Raw genomic sequence first — 25,094 nt, forward strand, 5'->3', positions numbered from 1 at the left:
ATGAAAATAAATATGAAGATGTCATGTATGAAAAATCATACGATAAAAAGTTATGAAAATAAATATGAAGATGTCATGTAGGAAAAATCCTATGTGGCAAGTTCTAAAGGTAATTTTGAGTTGAGGTGGATAGCTTTATCAAGCTTGAATTCTTACTGTTTTATTATGAATATATATATATATATATATATATATATTTGTGTTGGAATTCGTTTAGGCTGCTGAAATCTAGTTGCTTTCTGCGTCCGCCACCATTAAAATTGCACACCATAATCTTCAAGCACATGTGTTATTTATAACGACGATGATAATTTATTAAGAGAGATCATCTGCCTGCTCTTAGTGAAGATTTGTGATTTGTCATTATTGATGTCGTTGTTGATGATGCTGGTATTGTTGTTGATGATAATTAGAGGTCACCGAAGGGATGAGCTAATATGACATATGCCCATCACGTGAACGGAACATAGTCTATTTAACGGACCAAATTGACGACCATCAAAATTTAGACTTCTCATGAAGCAAAGTGACTACAATAGGAATGATCGAAACACTTTTTTCAAAATATAAATGATTAATGAAATTCATGAAAACTACAAGAACCAATCATCCACTTTCCTAAATAAACCAAGAAGCCAAAATGTTGAAAAAGGAATAGTGTCAAAGATTCACCTACTTGGATGCTTCCAGAATATGTCAATTTTCAACTACCTCATGAGCTTCACTATTGTTTTACTCTCATTTTGAATTTTACCTACCATATCACCTACACACACATAGATTGATACAAACGTGTATAACGGGTTTATGCATATATTTATCCGTACACATGGCCACATGGGAATGGGTGGATGTAAAAAACCAAAAATTAGTACTATATGCTTCTTCATTATAGAAGCCTATTTTATCCAATATACAAATTAGGTTTTTTCCTTTTTAAACTGTAAAATAATCATCTCTAAAAATAACAGAAAACCCGGATTGGATACTTAAAAAGTTTGTGTTTTTCCACTTAAAGTTTCCAACTTTATGGCATCTGTTGCTGATACACTAAAAACAAGATTATTATTCTTTATTATTAGTACGATAATCTTGTTTCCATTGATCACACATTCTATCCCTTTTGTTGTCTTTCATGGTATGTTGTTCTGCCCATTTTTTGATCATTAAATTATTTGACTTACTGGTTCTGTTTGACATAAACAAAAAGTTTGTGTTTTTGATTGCTAAATATATGGTGTATCTGATGTTTCTCTGTAACGGGTCGTTTGACTTTTATTGATACAAGTCAACTCAAGTGACATCTTACTGATTTGGTGGGTTTTATTATTTTTTGTTGTTACTCTTCTTATTAAGGGGTTTTTAGGCTTTTAAATTATTTTTGAAGCTTATGGCTTATTTTTGATAAGCCTAGTTTTTGTGCCTTATTTCCTGGTTTTATTTTCGCCTTAAATCTGTTGTGTTTCTTGAATGTAACATTGATATATGTACTTTTTTGCTCAAAATATTATCATTATGTACATTTCCATTCTTGCAGGCTAAGGTAGTTAGGTGTCTGTTAATGTAGTCTGAATCTTATTGATCTTGAATTTAAATACTGATATAGTTGTCACTCAAAAGTTGAATCTAATGTTTAGATTTCCCCATGGAAAGTTGCCATGTTTTGAGATAACATAATCTAGGTATTTGGGAGGGTTGGATATCGATTTTAAAGTGATTATTGCGATAGTTGAATCTAGGGGATGTTATGTTATTTGTATTTCAGTTATTCGTTTATACAACTAGTCAGCTTCTTGGTATCTCGCATCTGATTATCTAAATCTAATCATTTTGACCCAAAATGATCATAAATTCAGAATGTTAACTAATTATCCAAACACCCCCTTTGATAGTGTGTTATCACTCATTGAAATTAGTTTTAATCGTTAAAGGGCTTAGCAGGCGTGACAAAAAGTTGACCTTTTGACATTGTATTCTTAGATTTTAGGGAATTCTTCTCAGTGTTTCCAAATTCCAAGTGTGGAAATTTTCATTCAAGTTACTACTTCACTTATGTATGCTTGTTTATAGGAGTTGCGGATAGTTGCACCAAGAAAGGAGTTACACATTTCACTGATCTTTTAAGCGAGTGGTCTAATGCTAAAGGATATTGCATGTATATCTTTTAACTTGTAACTCCAATGTAGATCTTTTGTAGCAGATAAATGCATTCCATAATGTAGTGAAGTAAATATGTATATCTGTATTATGTGCAGAGAAATTGGAAATGGAGCTTGGGATTCTTGGTTTATGCCCTTCGAGGATCAGGTAGTTGTATCCATATTGTGTTAAGTTCTCTGAATGTTCAGATAATAATTTTTGACTTGGAGTTTTTGTGTTGTCTTGTAGGTTGACATTGCTTGTGAGAAGGTAAAGAAAGTAAAACAGATGCCACATAATATCTTCATTTTCTTTATTGGCCATTTATAAACACGACATACTTCGTAACATTAACAGGTGAAAAGTATGACTGAACTTAGACAAGGATATAACATAGTCGGGCTTTCCCAGGTGAGGGTGATCAAATCTTGTTAACTTTTGACATAATAGTTACACTCTTATGTAAATATTGACTTCCGCTTGTGACTTTACAGGGTAACTTGGTTGGCCGAGGAGTTATTGAATTTTGTGATGGAGCACCTCCGGCAAGTTATCTATATATTTATTTTTTACGATATAGCTTTTTAAGTCTGCCTTAGTGCTTAAAGAAAAGGGACAGGGAAAAATGGGCATTTTTTTATTCTACTATTCGTCTGTTTAATACCAGGTGAAGAACTTCATATCTGTAGCAGGTCCTCATGCTGGGGAAGCATCAATACCATTTTGTGGTGTAAGTCTTCTATATTTTAAAGAGTTACATTTGTTGATATGTATTCTCCTTGATTTCCCTCTTTTGAGTTTTAAGTACAAACCCTTGCATAAATTTTTGTTGATGAGGTTCGAGTTATTTTGTTTTGCAGAGTGGTGTAATGTGCATTATGGTGGATAATTTGATTAAGTCAGCAATTTATAGCAACACCATCCAGGTTAGATTCACGTCTCTCTTATAACCTAAAAAGTACAAACTTTTTAGTGGCAAAAGTGAATAGATTGCATATACAAAATCATTATATGTGATCTTGATGGCATAGCCATGTAGACGTGGCGATCTTGACTTATTTTACTTATGAACGGGTCAATTGGGATTATGTTTTATCTGTCTGCTCAAACTAGTGAAATAAAAATTAACACTATAATATCATTGAAATAACATAATTTTGGTAATCATATATTACACACTAATCATATATTGAATGTTTAAAAGAATTGGTCACAAGTATTTCGAGTCATCCAACATCCATACCTACTTGTTTTGACCTGATAGCCCACTTGCATACAGCATATATCACCCATATTGCTGCATCTACTAGCATGTAATACGACAAGCTAATTGAAGTTTATCGTAAGCTTGTAACTTTCTTTAATGTGTGCCTCTGATCGTTTGTACTACATGAGCGAACAAATATTCTTTCTAAAATTTGCCCATTGAAGTCGTTACAAATTGTGAATGGGATTGTTTTAGTTTCATTTGACATGGTATATTTTGAATTTGAGCAATAGTTATATTGTAAAATTATGTCTTTATAGAAACGGTCAGAAAGGAGCTATAGATGATCTCACTCAACTAAAGTTCTTACTATGAATTTTCCAGCATAATTACCTCAAATCTGAGAACAAGTTCAAAATTAGTCTAATTCTCAAACACTTCCAAAGACATATGCACTTCTTTGTCCTAGAAAAAATTTTGTAGATATTCTACTTGTTATGCATGTACTTTTTTGTGTTTTCTTTCTGTAATTTGCCTGACACTTGCCAAATACAGGAACACTTGGCTCCAGCAAATTATGTGAAGATCCCAACTGTGAGTACAAATTTATTTGTATATATGTACTAGTTGGACAATATCAGAAATGGTGTGAAAATTTCATCTTTCAGTGGATCAGGGACTCATGGTAATATGTTTTGTAGGATCTTGATGGGTATCGAGAAGGGTGTAAATTCCTCCCAAAGCTAAATAACGAGTTTAAAAAGAATGCTACATACAAAGAAAGGTTCTCCAGTTTGCAAAATTTAGTGCTTATAATGGTAAGACTGTAAGACTACAAGTCCTCACTTTTTTTCCCGCCTAGTGTATCATAAAGTGAAAGTAGTTTTGAAATCTGTACAACTTTTGTCGTATATGCTGCTAGCCATATAAAACTGGCTAGGATCCCAGAAAAAGGCATTAAGTAGAATAGTTCAAGATAAAATTAAGTAGAAGTCCTCGTAGCCTTTTCTTGAGCAAGATAATCGTGTTTTAAATGTGGTGATGCCCATTGAAATGTCTACAGTTTGATAAAGACACAGTTCTGATACCAAAAGAAACTTCTTGGTTTGGATACTATCCTGATGGAGCCTGGGAACCAATACTTCCACCACAAGAGGTAAGTTTCTGTGTTTAGGTAGCTACATCATGCATTAATGGTTGATAAGAATCGATGCAATTGTGGGATCCTTAAATCCAGTTTTGCATGCTTATAGACAAGCATGGATAAATTATAAGCTACAGTTTATGAATGGAGTCACTGGTTCTTGATTGTTTCTTATTTTCTTAACAGACACGACTATATATTGAAGACTGGATCGGTTTGAGGACATTAGATGAGGCCGGCAGGGTCAAATTCATAAATGTTACTGGAGGACACCTCGATATGTATGATGATGATATGAAGGCATACATCGTGCCATATTTAGCTGATGAAGAAACAATCAAGAATCCAATTCTAGCGAAATCAACTAGAGAGCAACTTTTGCCTTCAACTGATACCACGAATTTTAGTAGAAAACTGGGTGGTGAACAAGATCTTCAACTAAATGTTCTCCATCGCTAGTAAAACACAATTATTGATTATTTGCCGTATATAAAGGGCTGTGTGTAATTCTATATATTTAAACTTCGATTTGACAGCTTAGTAGCTCATTTTCAAAAAGGGCTGTCTGGACTCTGGAATGGAAAAAAAAAGTCGTTAAATACATTATTCTTGACCAACACAAACACATTAATCTATAAGTATACGAAAAAACAAGGTACAGATACTGAGATACGTATATGTAACCGGAAAATTACATCAGCGTCGGCAACTTCTATTTTATGTGAATAACCTGGGGTTATATACATTTTTCTTCATTAGTCTAGTCATGCTATATCTTATGTCGTCGTTGGAGCAACGATTTGATATTAATTAAGGAGTGCTGGTTGCTTGATTAGGAGGGGTTGCAATTTAGTAATTGCTTGAATTCTAGTAATTTTAAATGAGAGAAGCTTAAGCAAGATCCCGGAAGAAAAAGATCATTTAACCCGACTACACTATATATCTTTCAAAGTAATTTTTTGGTCGATATGATGCCACCATATATCGAGTCATCGACAACATATATTTTGCATTTGAGATCCTGGGAGAACAATGTTAACTAGCACATTATTATGCACTACTTTGTGTTCACATAAACATACTAACCAGCTTTGCTATTTTTATGACACTATTTAGTATTTACCTAGCCTGCATATCATATTATTATTTCTCTCTCACTCTATATCACACACATACATAAAACAACACATAGAATGATATACACGTTTACAACAATATATTATATATGTATTTTATCCAATTATATAAACATAAAATGATAAGATGATACTCCATCGAGTTTTTCCTGGTCAAGGTAAGGCTTTGAGTTATCCATTTAAGTGCGGAACAAGACCTGAATCTCTATCTCTTTCTCTACTACATTATAAAACATTTGTTCCTTCCAAATTTTTTCAACTTTTCAACATTGTACACCTACTAATGTATAATGTACAATACATCTATATACATCTCAACCATTCATTTTTCTCTCTCGTCAAATCTCAACCACTCATTTTGCTCTCTCCTCAAATCTCAACAACTTATTTTTTTCTCTCCTGCATAAATCATTTTATTGCTCTAATTAATTCAAAATCTTTTATCTCAAGAACGATAAATTATAAAAATTATATAGGTGTTCTTAAAATTTCATGCTCTTTCATTAGAGCTGTTATTCGATATACTGTCGACGAAATTTTAAATCTGAAGGCGGAACCTGTACGACTAAAACATTTGGATATCACACTCTATGACATATCATCTCCTATGACCTATCACTTGACCTATCACCTCCATCATCTTACCACTGTAACGCGCGGGTACTTTGTCTCGTATAAGATGATGTAAACGTGTATAATGAGTGTTCTTTTCTTTTTCCCTCTAAAAAACCTCTTTAAATACCAAAAAAAAAACAAGATAGGATATTTGAAAGTGTTGTTTTCACTTAAAGTTTCTTACTTTATGGCATCTGCTACTACACTAGCCCAATATTCTTTATTGTAATCTTGTTGACTTTGCTTCCATTGATCACACATTGTAGTTTCCCTTTTGTTGATCTTACATTGTAAGTTTGTAGCACTCATTATAATTCGTTTTGATCGTTAAGAAGCTTAGAAGACGTAACATGGGTCAGCCTTTTGACACGCCTCATTTAATTTGTAGCTTTGAAGGGAATTTCTCAGAATTTATCTTTTCTAAAGATGGATATATAATTTCTTTTTAAGTTCCTATTTTGCAGGAATTTCGGATCATAATATTGTAGCTCGAAAGGAATGACAGATTTCACTGATAATTTAAGCGAGTGGTCTAATACTCAAGGATATTGCATGTATGTCTTTTAACTTGTAACTCAATAATCTGTGTTAATTACATAGTGAAGTAAATATAATTTGCATTATGTGCAGAGAAATAGGAAATGGAGAGAGGGATTCTTGGTTTATGCCTATAGAAAATCAGGTGATTTATGCATACTTTGTCAACTTTTTTCTCCAAATAGTCATAGCTTTTCACAATGATAATTTTTGCCTTGAAGGTTTCGTGGTCTGTCTTGTAGATTAAGATTGCTTGTGACAAGGTAATGAAACAGATACCATATATATATATATTTTTTAAAATGATTTTCTTCTTTTGGCCATTTATAAACGCGATATACTTTGCAATATTGACAGACGAAATAAAACATGAGTGAAGTACGACAAGGTTAACACATGGTTGGACTTTCCCAGGTGAAGATAATGACCACATCCTGTTTACTTTGTCTTTCCATATAGTAAATATATTATTGCTTAATTCCTTGCAATCACGTTGCGTGCTGGTACGGGCCAGACGAGACTGTCAACATACAGAGCAACTTTGGTTGAAGAGTAAACTGGTTTGGTAGCCTTAAACAGTTTAGAAGCGGCTGCATTTGGATCGTACAGAGCTAGAGTAGCATCATGTCCGAAAAGGAACTTGTTGTTCAAAGTGAACCCAATTGGAATAATAGCACTATACCCGGACAACACATGTAGTTTCATCCACGAACTATCCACCTTATACTTATCCATCACCCACACCTCACACCTTTCACCCTGCTCACGAATGCAGGATATCACACAAAGCTTTCGGGACAAAACTCCCAAAGCAATGTCTCGATTATTGCTTTTTTGTACACAGTCTGGAAGCAATATCTCACTAAAAGTTTCGAGATTCAAATCAAATGCCAAAATGGTTTAGAGCATGCAGTCGGTATCAATATAACAAAGCCAATGAACATACATGGCCATCATATCCATCCACATAAACTTCATTGGGGTCGCACATACATGTAATATGGGATGGAAAGTTGCAGCTATTGGTCAATTGCTTCCATGAATCCATTCGCATACTATACACCTCTACAGGATGGATCAGTTCTTCAATCATATCTAGACTATCAACAGTGTATGTTATCTTGACAACTTTATAGTCACTAGTTTTGGGATCATATCCGAACCTAAAATCGTAAGCATATTCTGGGTCGTGTATATCGGTATGACAAGTGTATGGTGGTGGGGGAGCGATCATGGCTAAGAGAGAAGGGTTCCAGATGCGAAGGGAATGAGGATGGAATCCGAAACTAGCAAAGCATATCAAGCCATGAACCGAGCCAATAACAGTGTTGCATCCAGGTGCATCAGGGGGTTTGATTAGGTTAGTGAGGTCTTCACAAGGAGATGTAGAGGGGTGGGCAGTGAATGGCTCCCCGGGTGTGAAATCACCACTGTAAAAGACCACAAGGATTTCTTCGTCATTATTGTTACGGTCGAGATGAGATTGGATAAAGGAGGGATGGGACAAGACATAGTTCCAGGTTTTAGAGAGGGACCTCATTCGAGCAAGCTGTTTGGCTCGTAACCGAATGAATATGCTGCTTAATAACACATCCTCGGGGATATTATTATAATTAGACGTTGCTGATAATAATAAAGGCTTTTTTCTTCTTGCACGCTTATTACTTGTGGATGAACAATAACTACTACTACTACTGCTCATACTTAAATTGTTGGCAGGTGCTCCTGATCGATTAAGAGTAAGTATTCCTGTTTTCAAGTCACGTTATCATAGAGTCAATTGGGAGCCAATTCCATATAAAGTAGATTATACTGTATATGTTTAACTAGGATTACGAATCATATATATATAAGTATATACTGAACGAATTGAATCATATGTGTAAAACAGATTAATTGATAAAAATATATAAATGAAATTAACCTGGCAATAATTGCTTGTTTGTGAAGGAGGGGGCCACGCAAGGGTTTGATCGAGAGCGACAACGAATGTAAATTTATGGTTGTTGATGATACAGAGAAACTCTCGAGTGGTTTGGTTTTTTTAAATATAGCATTATTTATATTTAATAATAATGTGATGATAGAATATATAACTCCCTCCGTTTATAATTACGTTTCCCTTTGGCCCATTTAGGCCCAACACTAACAAGCCTACGGTGCCTACTTTGGAAAGTTATACACGGCTTCTTTTAAGAATTTTTAGTATAAATCTAAGCCTGTTGCCTTTTTCTTGATACAATCTCTATGACTATATATATATATATATATATATACTAGATATTTTACCCCGCGCGATGCGCGGCTAGTTAAAAAGGTTATTTTATGCATTAATAAATAGCTATTCTATAGGCTTATTATGTTGAAATTGATTATGTTATAGTTAATGGTTAATTCCTGGATTACTTTGATCATTTTTTGTCTTTTCTGACATGTCGATATCACAGTCACTAAACCTACTATAGTGATTACACACCAACATTTAACCTAAGATATTTTGATATCATCAACAAATCAAACGTAAATCGATAATGTAGCATGATATCTATATATTCATCAAACGAAATAATATATACAAAGTAAAAAAACTAAACATGACAAAAATTTAGTCATATAAAATACACATAAATACAATACGAATAAGTAAAAACTAATAAGATAAAATCATTATAGTTTTTGCTTTCAGTTATGCTGAAAAGATGGAGAAAAAACCTTATGTAGTGACGGGAAAAAATAATCCTAAACACAATTAGGAAATAAAGTATTTTATCTCCAACAATCAAGAAATTTATTCGTAAAACTCAAAATAACTACTATTATCATTATAAAATAGGCATTTTTTTGTAGCTAAAATAACTAATTTTGGTTAAGGTTTCGGCCAAGATAACGAAGGAGAAACAACAAAATTGTTTGGTCGTGTATAACCTAATAATATTTTTAAATAAATTTTAAAATTTGATATAGTCTTCAAAGTTGTATATATTTTAATAAATAATATTATTTATGTCAAATATCATTGCCAAATTAATAGATGTATTGGACGTCTTCTTATATCTTAATATTATGGGTTTTGAGTTTTTTTTTTTTTAATATTGTGTATATAGTTTTGATTTAATATTTTATGTTATATTTAATATAATAAATTACATTGGTTTGAGAATAAATAGAGGTTATAAGATAAATTTTATAAAAAAAGTATGGAGATGCCACGTAGGATACAATCCTATGTGGCAATGTTTAAAGCTAGCTTTAGGTTGAAAGAAGGGTTTAAAAGGCTATGATTGAAAAGGTAATAAAATATCATGGATTATGAGTCATGAATTATGAAGTGTTTATAGTTAAAATAAAAAAGTTAAAACATGTCATGCAATGTTAGTCGTGATTTTTTATATATGTTTGATTTATATAAATATAAAGTATATATATATATGCTTTTTCTATATGCCATATTTAAAATATATGTATAATTATATTATATTATATTATATTATTTAATGAAAATCTATTAGTGTGAAAAAAATATGGAGGTGTCATGTAGGATAAATCTTATGTGGCATGTTAAGAGATAATTTTAATTTGAGATGGATGACTTTAAAAAGTCAGGATAACTATTGTTTTATTATGTATATAGATATACGAGTATAAAAAGAGAAACCTTAATATATAACTAGAAAAATATGAACTTTTTGATGAAGTTCATTAGTTCAATTTTTAAATAGAGTCATTAGATTAATTAGATTAATTGATGAATCGCGACACGAAGTTCTCAAGCGAAATTTATCTTTCAAAAAAAATAGACAACGATACAATTTACACAACTCTTGTAAAACTTTCGGATTAATAAAGCTGAAATGAATATTGTTATTGTTAATACATTAATAAATATCAAACATGTTAAACATACACATAAAGCAAAGTATCCAACAAAGAAAAATCAACAATATTATATCAATCCATACTATTATCCTCCTGAAATATCTCATGTATGTGTAAAAAAATAAAATTAGAAATTTAGCTGGGCATAAATAAAGAGTTTTCAATAATTTTAAATAAACGTTATCCATTGCTAGTAACACACTAGTGTTAACTGGGCATAAATAAAGAGTTTTCAGTTTTTTTAAATAATGTAGAAACTCTGACACAGAGCCTAGATAAAGGTGAGCATATTATTTGTAGCACTTTATATAAAGCACTAGCTTATTACTTGTGTGAAGATCTCAATATGTTGTTGTGCAGCCCCATAGCTGGTTATATAGGGTATGTATGGCAAAAGTAGCTGGAGTTACGGGTTAAGGCTGAAACTAGAGGCTGTGGCTAGAATTGAAAACTGAAGCTGAAGGTTGGGGTTGTAAAACTAAAGCTTCTAATTGTATAAAAGTATTTGGTAACAAGCTGTGAAATGTAGCTAAAAAATGTATAATTACATTAATGGGCATAGAATTTACTTACCAAAAAAACATAAGAAATCTATAAAATTAATATGTGATCTATACAAATTGTAATCACTCGAAGGATAGCAGTAACCTAAATAACTATGCTTAAACAAGTCTTTGTACAAAACAATATTAACCACCATATCATAAGAGCTACCGTACTTATGATCAAACAATATTACCTTTTGATGATGGCATGACATATAGGAGGATCTTGTTAGCATCCTGCTAGTCAATTACTTCTAATAAACTTATTCGTATTGGCCTTCCAGGCTTCCAAAATATAAGTAAAAAAACAGTTAACTATTTAAATAGATATAAATAAAATATATATACAAACATGGCAACATGTCATCTAATCATGCTGCAGCCAAAAAAATCTTTAAGCAAACCATGTTGATAAACACGTGTGATTTGAATGCATACTGTCTAGTCCATTAAAGTAATCCTTCCGCTGATTTTTTGCCTTTAATTAGCTGTAAAATCACATACCCAGTTAACTTCATAGGGGTGGATATGTAAGCACAGTTGTAAAAAGCCTATTTTGGTAATTTGAATAAGTAGGGATTGGAGTTTTTTTTTCAACGCTTCTTCTAAGAGCTTTTATTTAAAATCCCATTGGGGCTTTTTTTTTTTAATTATAAAATCCCAAACCCTTCCTAACGAAACAAGACTATTTTTACAAGAGGATTTTTTATTTTAAAATCCAAAAGCCCCATCCCCTTAAAAGCCCTCAATAAGCTCCTTAATAAAACTAAAAGATGGGTTGTTGTTACACTTGACACCCTTAATCTCTTTCTTTAACTTAATACTTCATTCTTATTAATCCTCTATTTTTTAAATATTTATTTAATAAAAAATGGACAACCTTTAATAAAATTTATTATTATTATTATTATTATTATTATTATTATTATTATTATTATTGTTGTTGTTGTTGTTGTTGTTGTTGTTATTGTTATTATTATTATATATATCACTTAGAAAAAATTCTCACATATTCTCAACCCTAAGAAAAAATCTACGGCAAAAAAAGATAAGCTACGATCGACTACCAAAAAGGTTTTTTATTTATATACTTTGTTCATATTTAATCATTATTATTTCTTAACATTTGAATTCTTATGTTGGTGTTATTATTATCTCTTAAGCCAACAAATGTTAACCATCATCTACGACTTTGTGTACTTTACACTTTTTGTTTCTCTTTTTATTTAACTAAAGTTGAAAAAAAAAAAAAAGTAAAATGGAATCAATATTTATATGTAGTTAATTTTCATATGTTTCTTCTTTAGCTTTCGTATTCATTAAGTTGTGATATTGCTCATGCACTTTTTTTGTTTCTCTTTTTATTTAACTATAGTTGGAAAAAAAAAAGGTAAACTGGAATCAATATTTATATGGAGTAAAATTTCATATGTTTCTTCTTTAACTTTCGTATTCATTAAGTTATGATATTGGTCATACACTTTTTGTTTCACAATTATTATAAGATTTATAAATCTTAAGACTATCCGTCCAATGGACGGGCCTAAACACTAATACTAATATATAAATTGCTTTAAAACAAAAAGGGCCAAGAAGATATTCCATAATGCCCTGATTCTTGTATCTCTATCAACAAAATGCAATAAAATTAAAATTTCTAATATTGAGACAAAATGTGAGCTAGAGTGACTTAATGTCATTTTATTTACATAGAAGACGAGACAAAGTATCCGCGCATTCGGGCGGTTAGATGGTGAGGGTGATAGGTATTAGAGTAGGATAGATAATAGGTTGTGATAGACTATAGAGTGTGATAGCCAAATGCCTTAGCCGTTCAGGCTCCATCTCGGATTTAAAAATTCATCGAAAATATATCAAATGACATCTCTAATGAAAGAACATAAAATTTTAAGAACACCCATATAATTATTATAATTTATCAATGTACAGTTTTTTTAGATAAAAGATTTTGAATGAATTAAAAAAATAAAATGATTTATGGAGGAGAGAAAAAAAATAAATGGTTAATATTTGAGGAGAAAGAAAAAAAATGAGTAGTTGAGAATTAATATTAATATTGAAAAGTTGAATTTCAATAATAGATTTGCTTAATATAGTATAGATAATATAAATTTCATTTAGTTAATTAATGAACAAAAATTAGGAGTTCAAAATTTTTACATTTTTCACTATTTGGACATGTGACATTTTATTGGACATTTTTTACTATTAAGTTATATTATTTTGGACATATAAGATATCTTGATTTTGATGTTTTGTAGAGATATATGTAAGAGTTCCTTCCCTTGCCTCCTCCCTCTACATCTCTTAATAATGATAATTTAAAGCATTTTACTCAAAGAGTGGAGTCAGAGTCCAACTGAAACAAAACATAACCTTGGCAATAGTTAAATTTTTTTACAGAAGTATGCATTGGAAAAATACCATTTAACCAATTCCGTAAATTAAATTGAAAAATTGATCTTGTTCCACTATAAAAAGGGTTATCAAGTTATGCGCATGCATACTCTATGAACTATATAGTTCAGCCCTGGCCTATTTGAAATTAGAACGAAAAGAATAGGAAGTAATAAAGATGCAACAATAATCTTCACAACTAGGCAGCTTTAAAAATAGATAAAAAAAAAATAAAAATTGTACAGATATAACTCTTACAAAACAAACTTCGACTCACTGAGTTATGGTCCAAAATATCTGCAGCCACTATGGGAAAGAAGGGGGGCGAGGGGTTATGAGTATACGGTATATAATTGTTGACATTTGGGTTGACTTTATTACCAACGCTTTCTAAGTTGACCTGCTACATTTTTAGACTGACGCTTCTATCTGGTGATGCTCCAGATTCCTGAGCACAATTCTTGCAAATATCTTTGCCTCAAGTGGAGCTGAAGCTGCTGCAGCTGCAGCCCTTAGAACACGCGGGGCACCCGAGTCTTGCAACAGGTTCACATGGTGAGGTGCATGTCGCCCACCCGGAACAGTGAACTGTAAAATTTTATAATCAAAATAAGCAAAACTAGTTACGTTACAAAGGAGATAGAAATTGTAAGTTTGACCGTGTTAAACCTGAAGAAGAGCAAATGCAGCGCACGCTTTGAGCACGGGAGATTGATTACGCAACATGGATACAAAACGTCCAATTTCAGCTCCGCTGAGAATATTTAAAAACAAATAAGTTATGCCATATGTAGACCAACCAGCTTCAGGAGCTTTTCAGGTCATAGACATGCTTCCCTTTTGCGTTTACAGGATAATTTTTCGAATTAATTACTATATGAAAACATTTTGAAGTAGATTATGCAATTCAAAAGTAATTCCCCGTTTACCATGAATACTAAAAGTGTAGTTTCTATCATATAATCATATATAAAGATTACATTATTCAGGGATAATATATTCAGTTCAAAACATATCCCAGCTTCTGTTTGTTTTAGGACCAATATGCCCTTCACTTCCAGAACTTCAGATAACATGTACTAGATTGATAACATGAGATTGTATAAATCACTGGGACCACATCTGATGTATATGTTTGACTTTAAGGCCTACCTTGATCAATTAGAGAGAATTTAAGATGTTTATGCCACTTATGTCTTAGACATACAGCTACTAAAATGCCTTTCACCAACAAAAGCTTCATATTAAATATAGTGGATTTTTAATATAATGATTTCCATTGGCCGGGGGAATTTAGTCGCTTTAAGCCGCACCCACGCTTCTAGTTCCTTTTTCAGTCCTCTAGTTACTGAAATGCCCTGGGTGAGAATCTCACACTTACTGCCGCTTACATCCCAAAATAAATGATCACATTTCGATTTTAGTTTGTCCAAAAAGAATGTACACTTCCAAACTATATTTCCAAGTTTCCCACTCTATCATTAGTGTCACATTATATCACAAAAAAGCAATCCTAAAACTTTGTTTGATTTATAAAAGTAAAATGGACATTTGAGTGATTAAAAGGCAATCACTGCACATTTTTAGAATTGTGTACCTTTGTCTAGTGCCCACTTATTTTGGGACGGATGAGGTGTTTGGGGTACTTATACCAAAAAAATTCCTCATTTTAATAACCTCCAACTGTATGACCTATTAACCTCCAACTGTATCAAAAGCTCTCAAATGACTAAGATTCCCTCAACTACTGGGAACTTCATAGTGCACGCAGGGGATCTATTACATGAAGAGTCCATTAGCCAATGGCCTGTTGGTCACTAAGGCTTCACCTTATTCTAGGCCTCAGATGACTAATATTCCCTTCAATGGCAGAAACCTCGGATTACATGAAGTGAATTTCCAATATAGTAGTTTAGTTGGGATACTTTTTGTATACTTTATAAATTAAAGAAATGTTTTCGTATGCGTATAGATGTATGAGTGTATATGTATGTATTTTTATCAATCAAAAGAAGTATATATGTATCAGTCCATATAAGAGTATATGTATGAGTGTATGAGTACCTGCACCGTAAATGACCTGCTTCGAGAATACGAGCTGATTCAGTTACTTGTGCCAAAGGGGCAGGAGCTGATGATAATGCCGCAGCAGAAAACGCGTGTGGGTCAGCGAAAGTCAACACAAAAGTTTCAATGTGTTTCAAGGCCATTTTCCTTGCTCTTTCTAAGCCAACACTCTTTGAAGCACTTTCAGCTGAACTCCCTACCAGTGCATATTCATCCATTCTGTACAAAATAACAAAACAGTATAAATTTAAACTTCTTCCAAGGAAGTTGTATAAAACCAATGTAAAAGTACATATATATTCCACGATCATTCCTTGAAGCTTTACCTCCCATCAAACATGTATGCCAAAGCTAAAGCAGCCATGAAACGCGCCATTTTCGACATTGATGAAGAGCAGAGATGAATTAAGGCTGGAACCCCACCATCCTCCACTATCCGCAGAGCATTGCCAGGGTTAAATGCAAGATTCCAAAGAGCTCCAGCAGCAGTCTCGTGAACATCCTAATACCCCAACAACATTTAAACAAAATTAAGTTTATTGCTATCATATAGCATAATTGTATACAAATATAGAGGACAATGACTAATGATGAGTTACAAAAAGCTATATGATAGCAATAAACTTAACGGGTCACAGTCTTGCTTGAGCAATTGGTGTAATTAACAGGTAGTTAAACGTGACTAAAGATAAGGTATAAAAAGCTGATGCTTTTACAGTCAAAAGTCTAAAATGCCTAAACCGTTGTATTAAGATAAAATTATAGGAGTCAATGTGCCTTTGGCCTAGCGGTATTAAGTGTGATGCATCAACAAAGAGGTTGTGGATTCGAGTCTCGCTTGAGACATTTGGTGTGATTATTATATAGTTAAAAAAAATAAGCCTTTGTCTTCAAAATAAAAATAAAAATATGCGACGTTTGGATGTACATAAGTGATTATGTGCTATGTAATAGTGTTTGGATGTACGTTATAAAAGCGATTATGTGCTATTTCATGTATTCGCTATTTGGAGTTGTAATAATTGAATAATCTGCTGCTTGACTGTTTAAGTATGTAACAAGATAATACAGAAAGTGATCAAAAGGGACATTGGGGTAAAGAAAAGAGTTTCCCTGTGGAAACCTGAGATAGAGTCTCTTATATTACACTGAAAGAAGAGATAAATAGATGATCTTATATACACTCGCTTTTGTGATAGCTGGTATGAAACTGATTAAACAAAATGGATATAGTCTCATTCCTAAATAGTCATATAATGCAAAGCAGAATGTAATTGACGTAACACAAAAAACTGGTTACAGTGACTTCAAGAGTTCAAGTCACAATAATCAGATAATCAATTTCAACACGCACATCTAACCCCCCCCAAAAAAAAAAGGGCTGAATAAAAAGCTTGACACGCATGATGTGACTTTCTTTACAAGCATCATAATTTTAATATAAGAACATAAACCTGTAAGCATCTAGTGAAACTAGACAGAGTAATAGTCACTCACTTCTGTCTGAGACCGTGCCAGCGTTATAAGTGGTGCAACGCCCCCTTCTCGTCCAATTGCAATGCTAGTAAAGAGAAAGTATAGTACACCACAAAATGAGTACAATACTACAGCTGGACGACAATGATTAATTGATTATATATGATTTAAAAGATTATCTAGAGTTGCAAGATCAAATTACCATTATTGAGAACATAAGATCCTCTTTTACAACGTCTCATGGGTATTATAAGAACTAGGAATGAGCATGACCCGGAAACCCGCGACACAGACCAGACCCGAACCGACCCACCCGATAGGGTAACGGGCTGGATCACGGGTTTAATTTTGTTGCTCCGCCGGGTTTCGAGCCAGGATTTGACAAGTGAGAAACAAAAGTCCCTTAAACCCGAAAACCGAACCCGTCCGAACTGACCTGCCCCTTTCGGTAACAGGTTCGATTTTGTTGCTTTACCGGGTCACGGGTTTGCACTGGTCGGGCTGGGTTTTGACCCGTGCACATGCCTCAATAAGAACATTTAACCGGTAAAGAAAACTTACACTTTTTAAATCATATTTAATACTTGTGTGAGACACAATAAATAAATAGATTGGGTATAGTTTCGGAAAAAGAAAGGATCGATGCTCTAAATGAAGATCTTAGTTAAGTCAAAAGTTGACTTTTGCAGCTCATAGGAAAAAATCAGGAGATTTTCTTTTTCTTTCTATGTGTACCTATTGGCTTCCGAAACTGAGAGGCCCCAAAGCGCACCAGCTGCTCTCTCCTGAAGACTCGAAGAGGCATTTGAACATGATTGTGCAAGAGCAACCTGAAAAATAGGACAAAAAGAAACTGCTTAATACACACTTTTTCAGTTTTCAAGATTGATAGTCGTATCAGATGGCTGCAATAATGGTAGCGCTTTCAAACAAATAAGATCAATGAGCTCAAATATAAATCTTTCATAGGCCATATCATGAACTTAAATTCTGCCTCTTTTACATTAGCGCCTTAGTGGTAAGGCATTAAGATCTTCTATTTGTTTTCGTCGTTTAGCATCATTAATGTGTGTATCCGTTTCAAGTTATGTCACGAGTGAAGAACTGAAAATATGATCTGAGGCCTGAGGGCCACATTAATGGGGTATATAAATCTGGGGAAAATGATAAAAGTAAAAGAAACACCCTGTTTTCTATGATAATAAGATATTATTCACTGAAGCTAATACCTAAAGCTCTTATCTTTGTTAGTCAATATTGGTAAAACTAGCACCTGGTTGTCATTTTCATCTTATAGATTAAATGAATATAGTGTCTATGCAACCACATTGGTTGATTAAGGTAGGGTTTAACTCCCTCTGTAAGACTGTAATGGCTCAAGCGAATCAATCTAAACAAAAATCAGCTAAGAAGCAGATCCAATACTACACATGAGCCAAGCAACAGAAAATTCCAACAGATTGTATGTTTAACCCACATAACATCCTTACACGGACTAGGTGAAACAACTTTAATCCTAATTTATAGCTCTTTAATTATGATTAACACATTTTTGTAAATTAAAAAAGGTAAAGAAATGGACAAAAGAGTGTTGGTGGGTCAAAACCCAACCCTACCCTTCCTATTTCAACCCATAATATAAGATTCTCCATTTTGACTGTTACTCACACCCACCCATTTTGCCACTTATACATGAGTATGCAACAAACCAAGGTATCAGAAATTAAGGAACAAAACAACACACCAAGGCTTCGACACCGCCAGCTAATGCAATTCCTTCTCGGTTTCTGTCATCAAATGATAAATTCCACAATGCACCAGCCGCTTCTTGCCTATTGAAGACAAATGTGTTTCATACAAGTACATAATAATACAAGTCAGCAGTAAGTGCTCTCCAATCAAAGGCACATAAAAGAAGACTAAGGGATGTTTGGATGCACATTTCGTAAGTGGTTATATGATACTCAACAACAGATTCAGAGATACGCAACTGTTATAAAAAGGGCTTTCAGGATAGTCTTTAGACATGCTTTTGTTGTTTCAAGCTGTAATGATCCTATGAATCAGATGTTAATGTATTTTAGCAATTCTGATTGTTCAAGGAATTAAAGGTGAAAGACCAAAAAGGATATTATTGTGGGACATGAGACAGATATTGGTTTAATGGGAGTAAATGTAAGGTCATAAAAAGGGTATAAGATAATCGGCTTACTGGCAGTTGTTGAGCTAATTGCTCAAATAAGATCATCAGAAACGGAATATGTTTATACATATTCTAAAAAGTGATTCTTACTAGCAACCATCAAAAAATCTGTTCGAAAAGACAAATCTGAACACCTTTTAAATGAAATACTGGCATACTGAATTCAGAATAAAATACCTGACACCATCATGTTGAGAACGAATCAGTAGAACAAGTGCCTCAAGTGCTCCAGCTTCTTGTCCCACGGCTGCATTGTTAGTGTTGCTGTCTCCATGAGCAGCCAAATTAGCCAAAGCGCGAGCCGCCTATACAATTATCACAAAATAAGAGATGGTATGCAAAGTTCAGATCTTTGATATTTTCTTTGACTTTCATTAACTTTCCTCGCAGTAGAAAGAAACTTTAAACCCATCTATATTAAGGATAGGCCAAATCATGTTCCATTTTGTTGATTATGGGTCAAATGTGTCAATCCTCGCCTAACATCTATTTCAAATGCTTACAAGTGCTTATCTTTTTATACTAAATATATATTCCACTTGTACATCATCCTGAAACAAATTATTTACAAAATACACATATACTGTTGCGCGGTCAGCCCAACCAGTAACGGTTTTTTCCCCACACATAATTTTTTTCCTTTTGGTGCCTTATCAAACCCATCTGGGCTGTCCATTTTGCCACCTTTATCCCTCACCAACTTGGTACACAATTGTCGCTTTTTTTTTGTCAATTAGGAAACTTATTGCTAAGTTTACCATTTCTCCAACCTATAATACCAAATTACCTGCTCCTGCACACCCTCATGCTTGCATTTACGAGCAAGTGTTACTAAAGCATTAATACCACCAACGGTTGCAACTTCCATACTACACTTATCATCAGCCGCCAGATTGGCAAGTGCCCCCGCTGCTCGTTCCTGAAAATAAAAAAAAAACTGTAAGAAATAAGTTCCTACCTTTTCAAAGATCAAATATAGTGCTTACTAAACTTGTTATTCTACAACTTTTACTTTTTCTTCGATATTCTTAACTCACAACTTTTACTTTCTGGGTTATCATTTCGGCCTTTCTTGTTAAGGTTAGTTATACTAAAAAAATATATATATATTATTCAACGCTGACATTTGATTGAAATTCAAGAAATTATTCAGAAACAGGCCCCTGCCTTCATAAAAGTATCATACTAGATTATGGTACATATTTTGTTACTTTATAGATTACCCACTTTCCTTTTCTTGGTTATTTTTAGTTATACTGAGCTTTTTCCAATGCAACACAAAAGTGAGACACATACCAGGACGCCATCACCACCTTTGGGCCATTTAAAGATTAAATCAACTAAAGCTTTTATGCCACCAGCTTCAGCAATAGCTCCCTGAAATACAATTATCCTTTATAAATACGAGTAATACATAAATAGGAAGTCAAAGTTTTGATGTCTGACAAACAGATAAAAAAGAAACCTTATGCTCCTCCCCAACAGAAAGATTCCAAAGCCCTCCGGCGGCCTCTTCAGCCACCAATCTGTTCATAGATCTTGCCAGGCTTGCAAGAATGGCAATGCCACCACCTCCTGCCACCGATTTTGCAAATGCGGGATTCACTGAAAGATTTGCAATAGCCTACAAGAAACAAGTGTTGTATTATACCATGAATTTCCTTATACTTTCGTAATTTAATGAATCTATAAGACGCAAAAGATTCAACCTTTGTGGCTTCTGATTGAATACCCTCCTTCCAAGATCTTGCGAGGTTTAAAAGAAGCTGAATGCCGCCACCTTTCATGACGGCCTCAGCTCGTCCTACATCAACATTAGTGTTTTCATCATCAACTACCACAAAAGTTGCAAGCCCAGTGGCAGCCCGTTCTTGAACATCCTCTTGAGAACTCTGCAATAAACTGAGCAAAAGATCTGCACCTTGTGTGAGCCAAAACTGATCAAGCCCGTGTGGGTTACTCTCAGCTATACGTAAAAGTGAATGTGAAAGAATCCATTCAATCCAAGTCATAAGCTCATCCAAATTATCGTCTTTCTTCAATGACTCGTTTCTCCAATCCGAGAAAATATTTTGCTCCTTCTCTGTTTTGGGGAACATAGGAGATAGTTCTTTAAAGGTGTCATTAAAGAAACTAAGCATCATTTTACCATGACAACTGCTCTTGGTAAAAACAGTGGTGTCTTCCTCTAAAGACGGACAATTAAAAGCACACAAAACTTTTAAAGTTTTTAATGACGAAAAAAGCCGCATAACAACATTCGGAACAACATCAGTTCTAGAAACATCTAAACCTATTAAATTCGGGAGCTTGCTCCAATTTTCACCAACCAAATCCCACTTTAAACTTGTGGTTCCAGCAACAGATAGAAAACGGAGGGACAACACTTTTCCTAATGCCACCTCATCAACCTTAAGACAATCAATAAACCCAATTTCAGAAAGATCCGGGCAATGTGTCGCTAGAGCATTTAAGGCATCTTTGGTCACATCACGAATTCCCGAAAGCCGAAGCTTTTTCAACATTGGGCAGCAAAAACCTATTGCAACTATTGCATCACTTGTAATTCGTTCACAAAAATCGGGCCCAAGTTGGAGGCTTTCTAGAAGCTTGTGACGGGCTACAATTACTGCAAGAGTTGAGTCCGTCAGTTTCCTACAGTAATCACCGCTTAAATCTTTCAGATTTTTAGCTTGAAGATTGATTAGGGAATCAGCATTGTCAGCCCCACGAAACCGAAGCTTTTGGAGATTAGCACACCGAGAAGCTAATGAAGCCATTATTCCCCAATCACATTTATGAGCACGAAGATCTAACGATTGCCATAAGCACGAAGATGATCCAAGTGATCTCCAGCTTTTGCAAGCTGATGAAAAATTAGCCCGATCACGATAGTTCAAATGAGTAAAAAGCTGAATTACAGTATCATCGGGCAATCTAGTCCAATCAACAAATCCATCTGCATTCAGTTTTAAATAATCTGCATCCTCGGTTTCTGGTTGATTTGGCAAATCCAACTTTTGGGTTCCTTTCGCACACTTTCTTCGAACTCTACGATTCATCTCACAAATCCCGACAGAACCAATCATCAAACACACTCTAAACTAAACTAAAAAAACACCCAAACACACTAAAGATTCAAACTTTTCACCCCAAAAAACTATCTTTCTTAATAACAACAAAAAAAACCTTCAAACAAATCCCCTATAGATCAAGAATTACACCCCTAAACGATCCACAAAATCATGACTAATTCACATAAGAAAAAACACTCAATTACAAACATTAATGAATCTTAACGCCCAATTCTAATAAGCATAAATGAATAACCTTTCAACTTAACTTCAAGAACCCTATATTAATCAAAACTAACTTAAATCAAAAAAGGGGCAAAACAAACACATCAAAATCCCCAAATCAATATTGCAATAAAAAAATCCAATTAAAAATTTGCAAACCTGATGAGGTTTTATTTATCTAAAAACCTCTAATTGGCAACACCCATCAAGAAAATCAATTGCCAAATGTAATTTTCAAGAAAGCTGATAATGGTGAGAGGTTTTAGAGAGAGAAACAAGAGCGGTGGTCTAGAGCGAGAAGGGGGACAAATGTGAGCAAGGGTCGGAGAGAATTCAGCTACTTACATATTATTGTATAGGTATTTATTGTATGTATATACATGTATATGTGTTATATATGTATCTATCAACGAAAGATAACTTTGAGAATGAGAAGCAAAAGCCCAAAACAACACAATGGGGCTTTGTGTTTGAGTAGTTTTGGTTTTTCTATCATGTGCTTGTTATGTTATATGGGTACCCAATTGAAAAGTTTTAGAATTTATAAAGAACATTGATTGATTTTTTTTTTCTACCTTAGTTCAATGTCAATTCATCATATTTTTATTTGGATTTTTTTAGTGCAAATTTAGTTACATTCTTAGTTTGGTATATTGAAATTAGGCTCTCTAGGGTAAGAAGTTTTTTGATGTTATTGAATAGATGATTATGAAATCTAATGTTTCTATCGGTGGAGATTATAATAAGAGTAAAGGATATGATCGGAAAGTGAGCATCCACATGTGAAATCGACATCTTTTGGCATCGGCATTGGCAAGAAAAATCGACATCGGTAAGTAAAGGCATGTATCCAATAGTTGTACAATACAAGTCTTGAAGCATTTATGGTTGCATGTAAAAATTTGGCATAGATTTGACAATTTGTGACATGTTTAATGTTTTAGCATGCTTTTTTGTTGGCTACGTGGCATAATTTAATATTGGCTACGAACATGTCAAAATTTGGCATGATGGTAACTATACCTTTTCACCCTAATGGTTGTTATAAATCGGTATTTGTGATGCTTTGTGTGGATCTATTTTTCAGCCTTATATATGTTCATTGTAATAAATGTGAGGACAAATTTGAGATTTGGGTTGTTGATTATCAATCTTGCTAGATATTATTATTGTTGCACGTTTGCAACATGTGGGTTAATGTTAATTTAAGGTTAAAAGGGCAAATTTGTCACTTTAAATACATCAAAAGAGTTATTTTGCCACTCTTTTTTCACAAGGGCTTATTTGCTACTACAACTACTACATAAGTGTAATTTTGCCATTAGTGATAGGGGTGTGATAAAAGGAACCGGAAAACCGAAAAAACTAGACCGAACCGTGATCCAAAACTGAAAAAACCAAAACCCCAAAAAAAAAAACAAAACCCGAAAACAAACAAAACCGTTTTGAAAATAAATTCAGCTACAACGTTTCTCATAAATTTCACTACAACGACAACAAGCACCATTAGTTTTAAAGAGATAATAATAAAAATTAAAACTATTTCTATTTGTTGCTTTTTGTAGGCAACTTCTGTCTAAACGTTGCACCCGAGGTTAGTACGGTGTTATTTCCGATTTTAAAGGAATGACTCTTGACTAGTTCATAATTGTAGCTTAATATTACCGTTTGCATGACCATCAAAACCTGTTGTTTTATGAGTTTAGTATCTGGAAGTGTAAGAAACTTTTACACTTTTTCTATTGTATGAATATAACTTAGATTTGGTGCATTGTAGGAAGAAACTTTATAAAACTGTTCAAATAATGTAAAAGTGTATACGTGGCAAATTATATGAGCTAGCACGTGTAATTTTTTGATTGGTGCATGTCAAAATGTTACATTATTTGAATAGTTTTATAAAGTTATTTCCTACAATGCACCAAATGTAAGTTACATTCATACAATAGAAAAGGTGTAAAAGTTCATTACACTTCTAAATACTAAACCCTTGTTTTATTTCCTTTAAGGGTGGATCGTTCATGAGTTGGTTTTCTTTTCTTTCCTCGGACACTTTGGGTTGTTTTTTAAAAAATGAATATCATTTCTCGAACACTTTGGGTTGTTCTTTACAAAGATGAATAGCATTAGATCATCCAATATTGCCATATTCGTTAACAATAGTAAATTCTAAACAGAAAATACCAATATGAGTTACTTTTAATGTATTTAAAGTGGCAAAGTTACACTTATGTATTAGTTATAGTGGCAAATAAACCCTTATAAGAAAATGAGTGACAAATAACTCTTTCCATGTATTCTGAGTGACAAATTTGGTCTTTTAACCTTAATTTAAATAGTAGAAATGTGGTGTGATGGCTTATAAAAAAACCTATACAATTTATACGCATACATGGTGACTAGAACTTAAGCAAGATTGATTTGCTTCGATG

At 33.5% G+C, this 25,094-nt stretch overlaps 4 protein-coding genes across 4 annotated transcripts; 1 reads left to right on the top strand and 3 right to left on the bottom strand.

Annotated features, from left to right (window-relative positions):
• The first annotated feature begins 892 nt into the window (after positions 1-892).
• On the top strand, positions 893-5,093 carry LOC122600298 (palmitoyl-protein thioesterase 1). The gene is made up of 12 exons (XM_043773004.1): positions 893-1,138; positions 2,071-2,155; positions 2,256-2,307; positions 2,389-2,409; positions 2,497-2,550; positions 2,634-2,684; positions 2,807-2,869; positions 3,000-3,065; positions 3,902-3,940; positions 4,048-4,164; positions 4,410-4,502; positions 4,677-5,093. Exons 1-12 carry the CDS (start codon positions 1,030-1,032, stop codon positions 4,947-4,949), a joined length of 1,023 nt encoding a protein of 340 aa, XP_043628939.1. The 5' UTR covers positions 893-1,029; the 3' UTR covers positions 4,950-5,093.
• Positions 5,094-7,100: 2,007 nt separating this feature from the next.
• On the bottom strand, positions 7,101-7,678 carry LOC122601893 (the record flags this gene model as incomplete). The annotated part of the gene is made up of 1 exon (XM_043774626.1): positions 7,101-7,678. A coding segment is annotated over one exon (426 nt), but the record flags the coding sequence as incomplete, so codon positions are not given.
• LOC122602227 (F-box protein At4g22390-like) lies at positions 7,590-8,496 on the bottom strand. Its single transcript, XM_043774940.1, has one exon. The coding sequence runs from the start codon at positions 8,478-8,480 to the stop codon at positions 7,698-7,700; it is 783 nt and encodes a 260-aa protein (XP_043630875.1). The 5' UTR covers positions 8,481-8,496; the 3' UTR covers positions 7,590-7,697.
• A 5,308-nt stretch (positions 8,497-13,804) lies between these two features.
• Positions 13,805-23,030, bottom strand: LOC122602424 (protein ARABIDILLO 1). The gene is made up of 12 exons (XM_043775107.1): positions 21,073-23,030; positions 20,829-20,987; positions 20,660-20,740; positions 20,151-20,282; positions 19,541-19,668; positions 18,905-18,992; positions 17,896-17,990; positions 17,182-17,245; positions 16,011-16,186; positions 15,682-15,903; positions 14,287-14,371; positions 13,805-14,205 (listed from the first exon to the last, which is right to left on the bottom strand). The coding sequence occupies exons 1-12, from the start codon at positions 22,450-22,452 to the stop codon at positions 14,029-14,031; spliced, it is 2,787 nt and encodes a 928-aa protein (XP_043631042.1). The 5' UTR covers positions 22,453-23,030; the 3' UTR covers positions 13,805-14,028.
• Positions 23,031-25,094: the final 2,064 nt, after the last annotated feature.

Source organism: Erigeron canadensis, chromosome 5 (genome assembly GCF_010389155.1).
Source record: "Erigeron canadensis isolate Cc75 chromosome 5, C_canadensis_v1, whole genome shotgun sequence".
NCBI lineage: Eukaryota > Viridiplantae > Streptophyta > Magnoliopsida > Asterales > Asteraceae > Erigeron > Erigeron canadensis.

Excerpts from the sequence above, each read along its gene's own strand:
- LOC122600298 (XM_043773004.1), top strand. The coding sequence starts at position 1,030 with ATGGCATCTGTTGCTGATACACTAAAAACAAGATTATTATTCTTTATT. Across the intron at positions 2,410-2,496 it reads TTGACATTGCTTGTGAGAAG|GTGAAAAGTATGACTGAACT; the intron begins GTAAAGAAAGTA and ends TAACATTAACAG. Across the intron at positions 4,503-4,676 it reads CAATACTTCCACCACAAGAG|ACACGACTATATATTGAAGA; the intron begins GTAAGTTTCTGT and ends TTTTCTTAACAG.
- LOC122602227 (XM_043774940.1), bottom strand. The coding sequence starts at position 8,480 with ATGAGCAGTAGTAGTAGTAGTTATTGTTCATCCACAAGTAATAAGCGT.
- LOC122602424 (XM_043775107.1), bottom strand. The coding sequence starts at position 22,452 with ATGATTGGTTCTGTCGGGATTTGTGAGATGAATCGTAGAGTTCGAAGA. Across the intron at positions 16,187-17,181 it reads TGGCACGGTCTCAGACAGAA|GATGTTCACGAGACTGCTGC; the intron begins GTGAGTGACTAT and ends TTGGGGTATTAG. Across the intron at positions 14,206-14,286 it reads CTGCATTTGCTCTTCTTCAG|TTCACTGTTCCGGGTGGGCG; the intron begins GTTTAACACGGT and ends AAAATTTTACAG.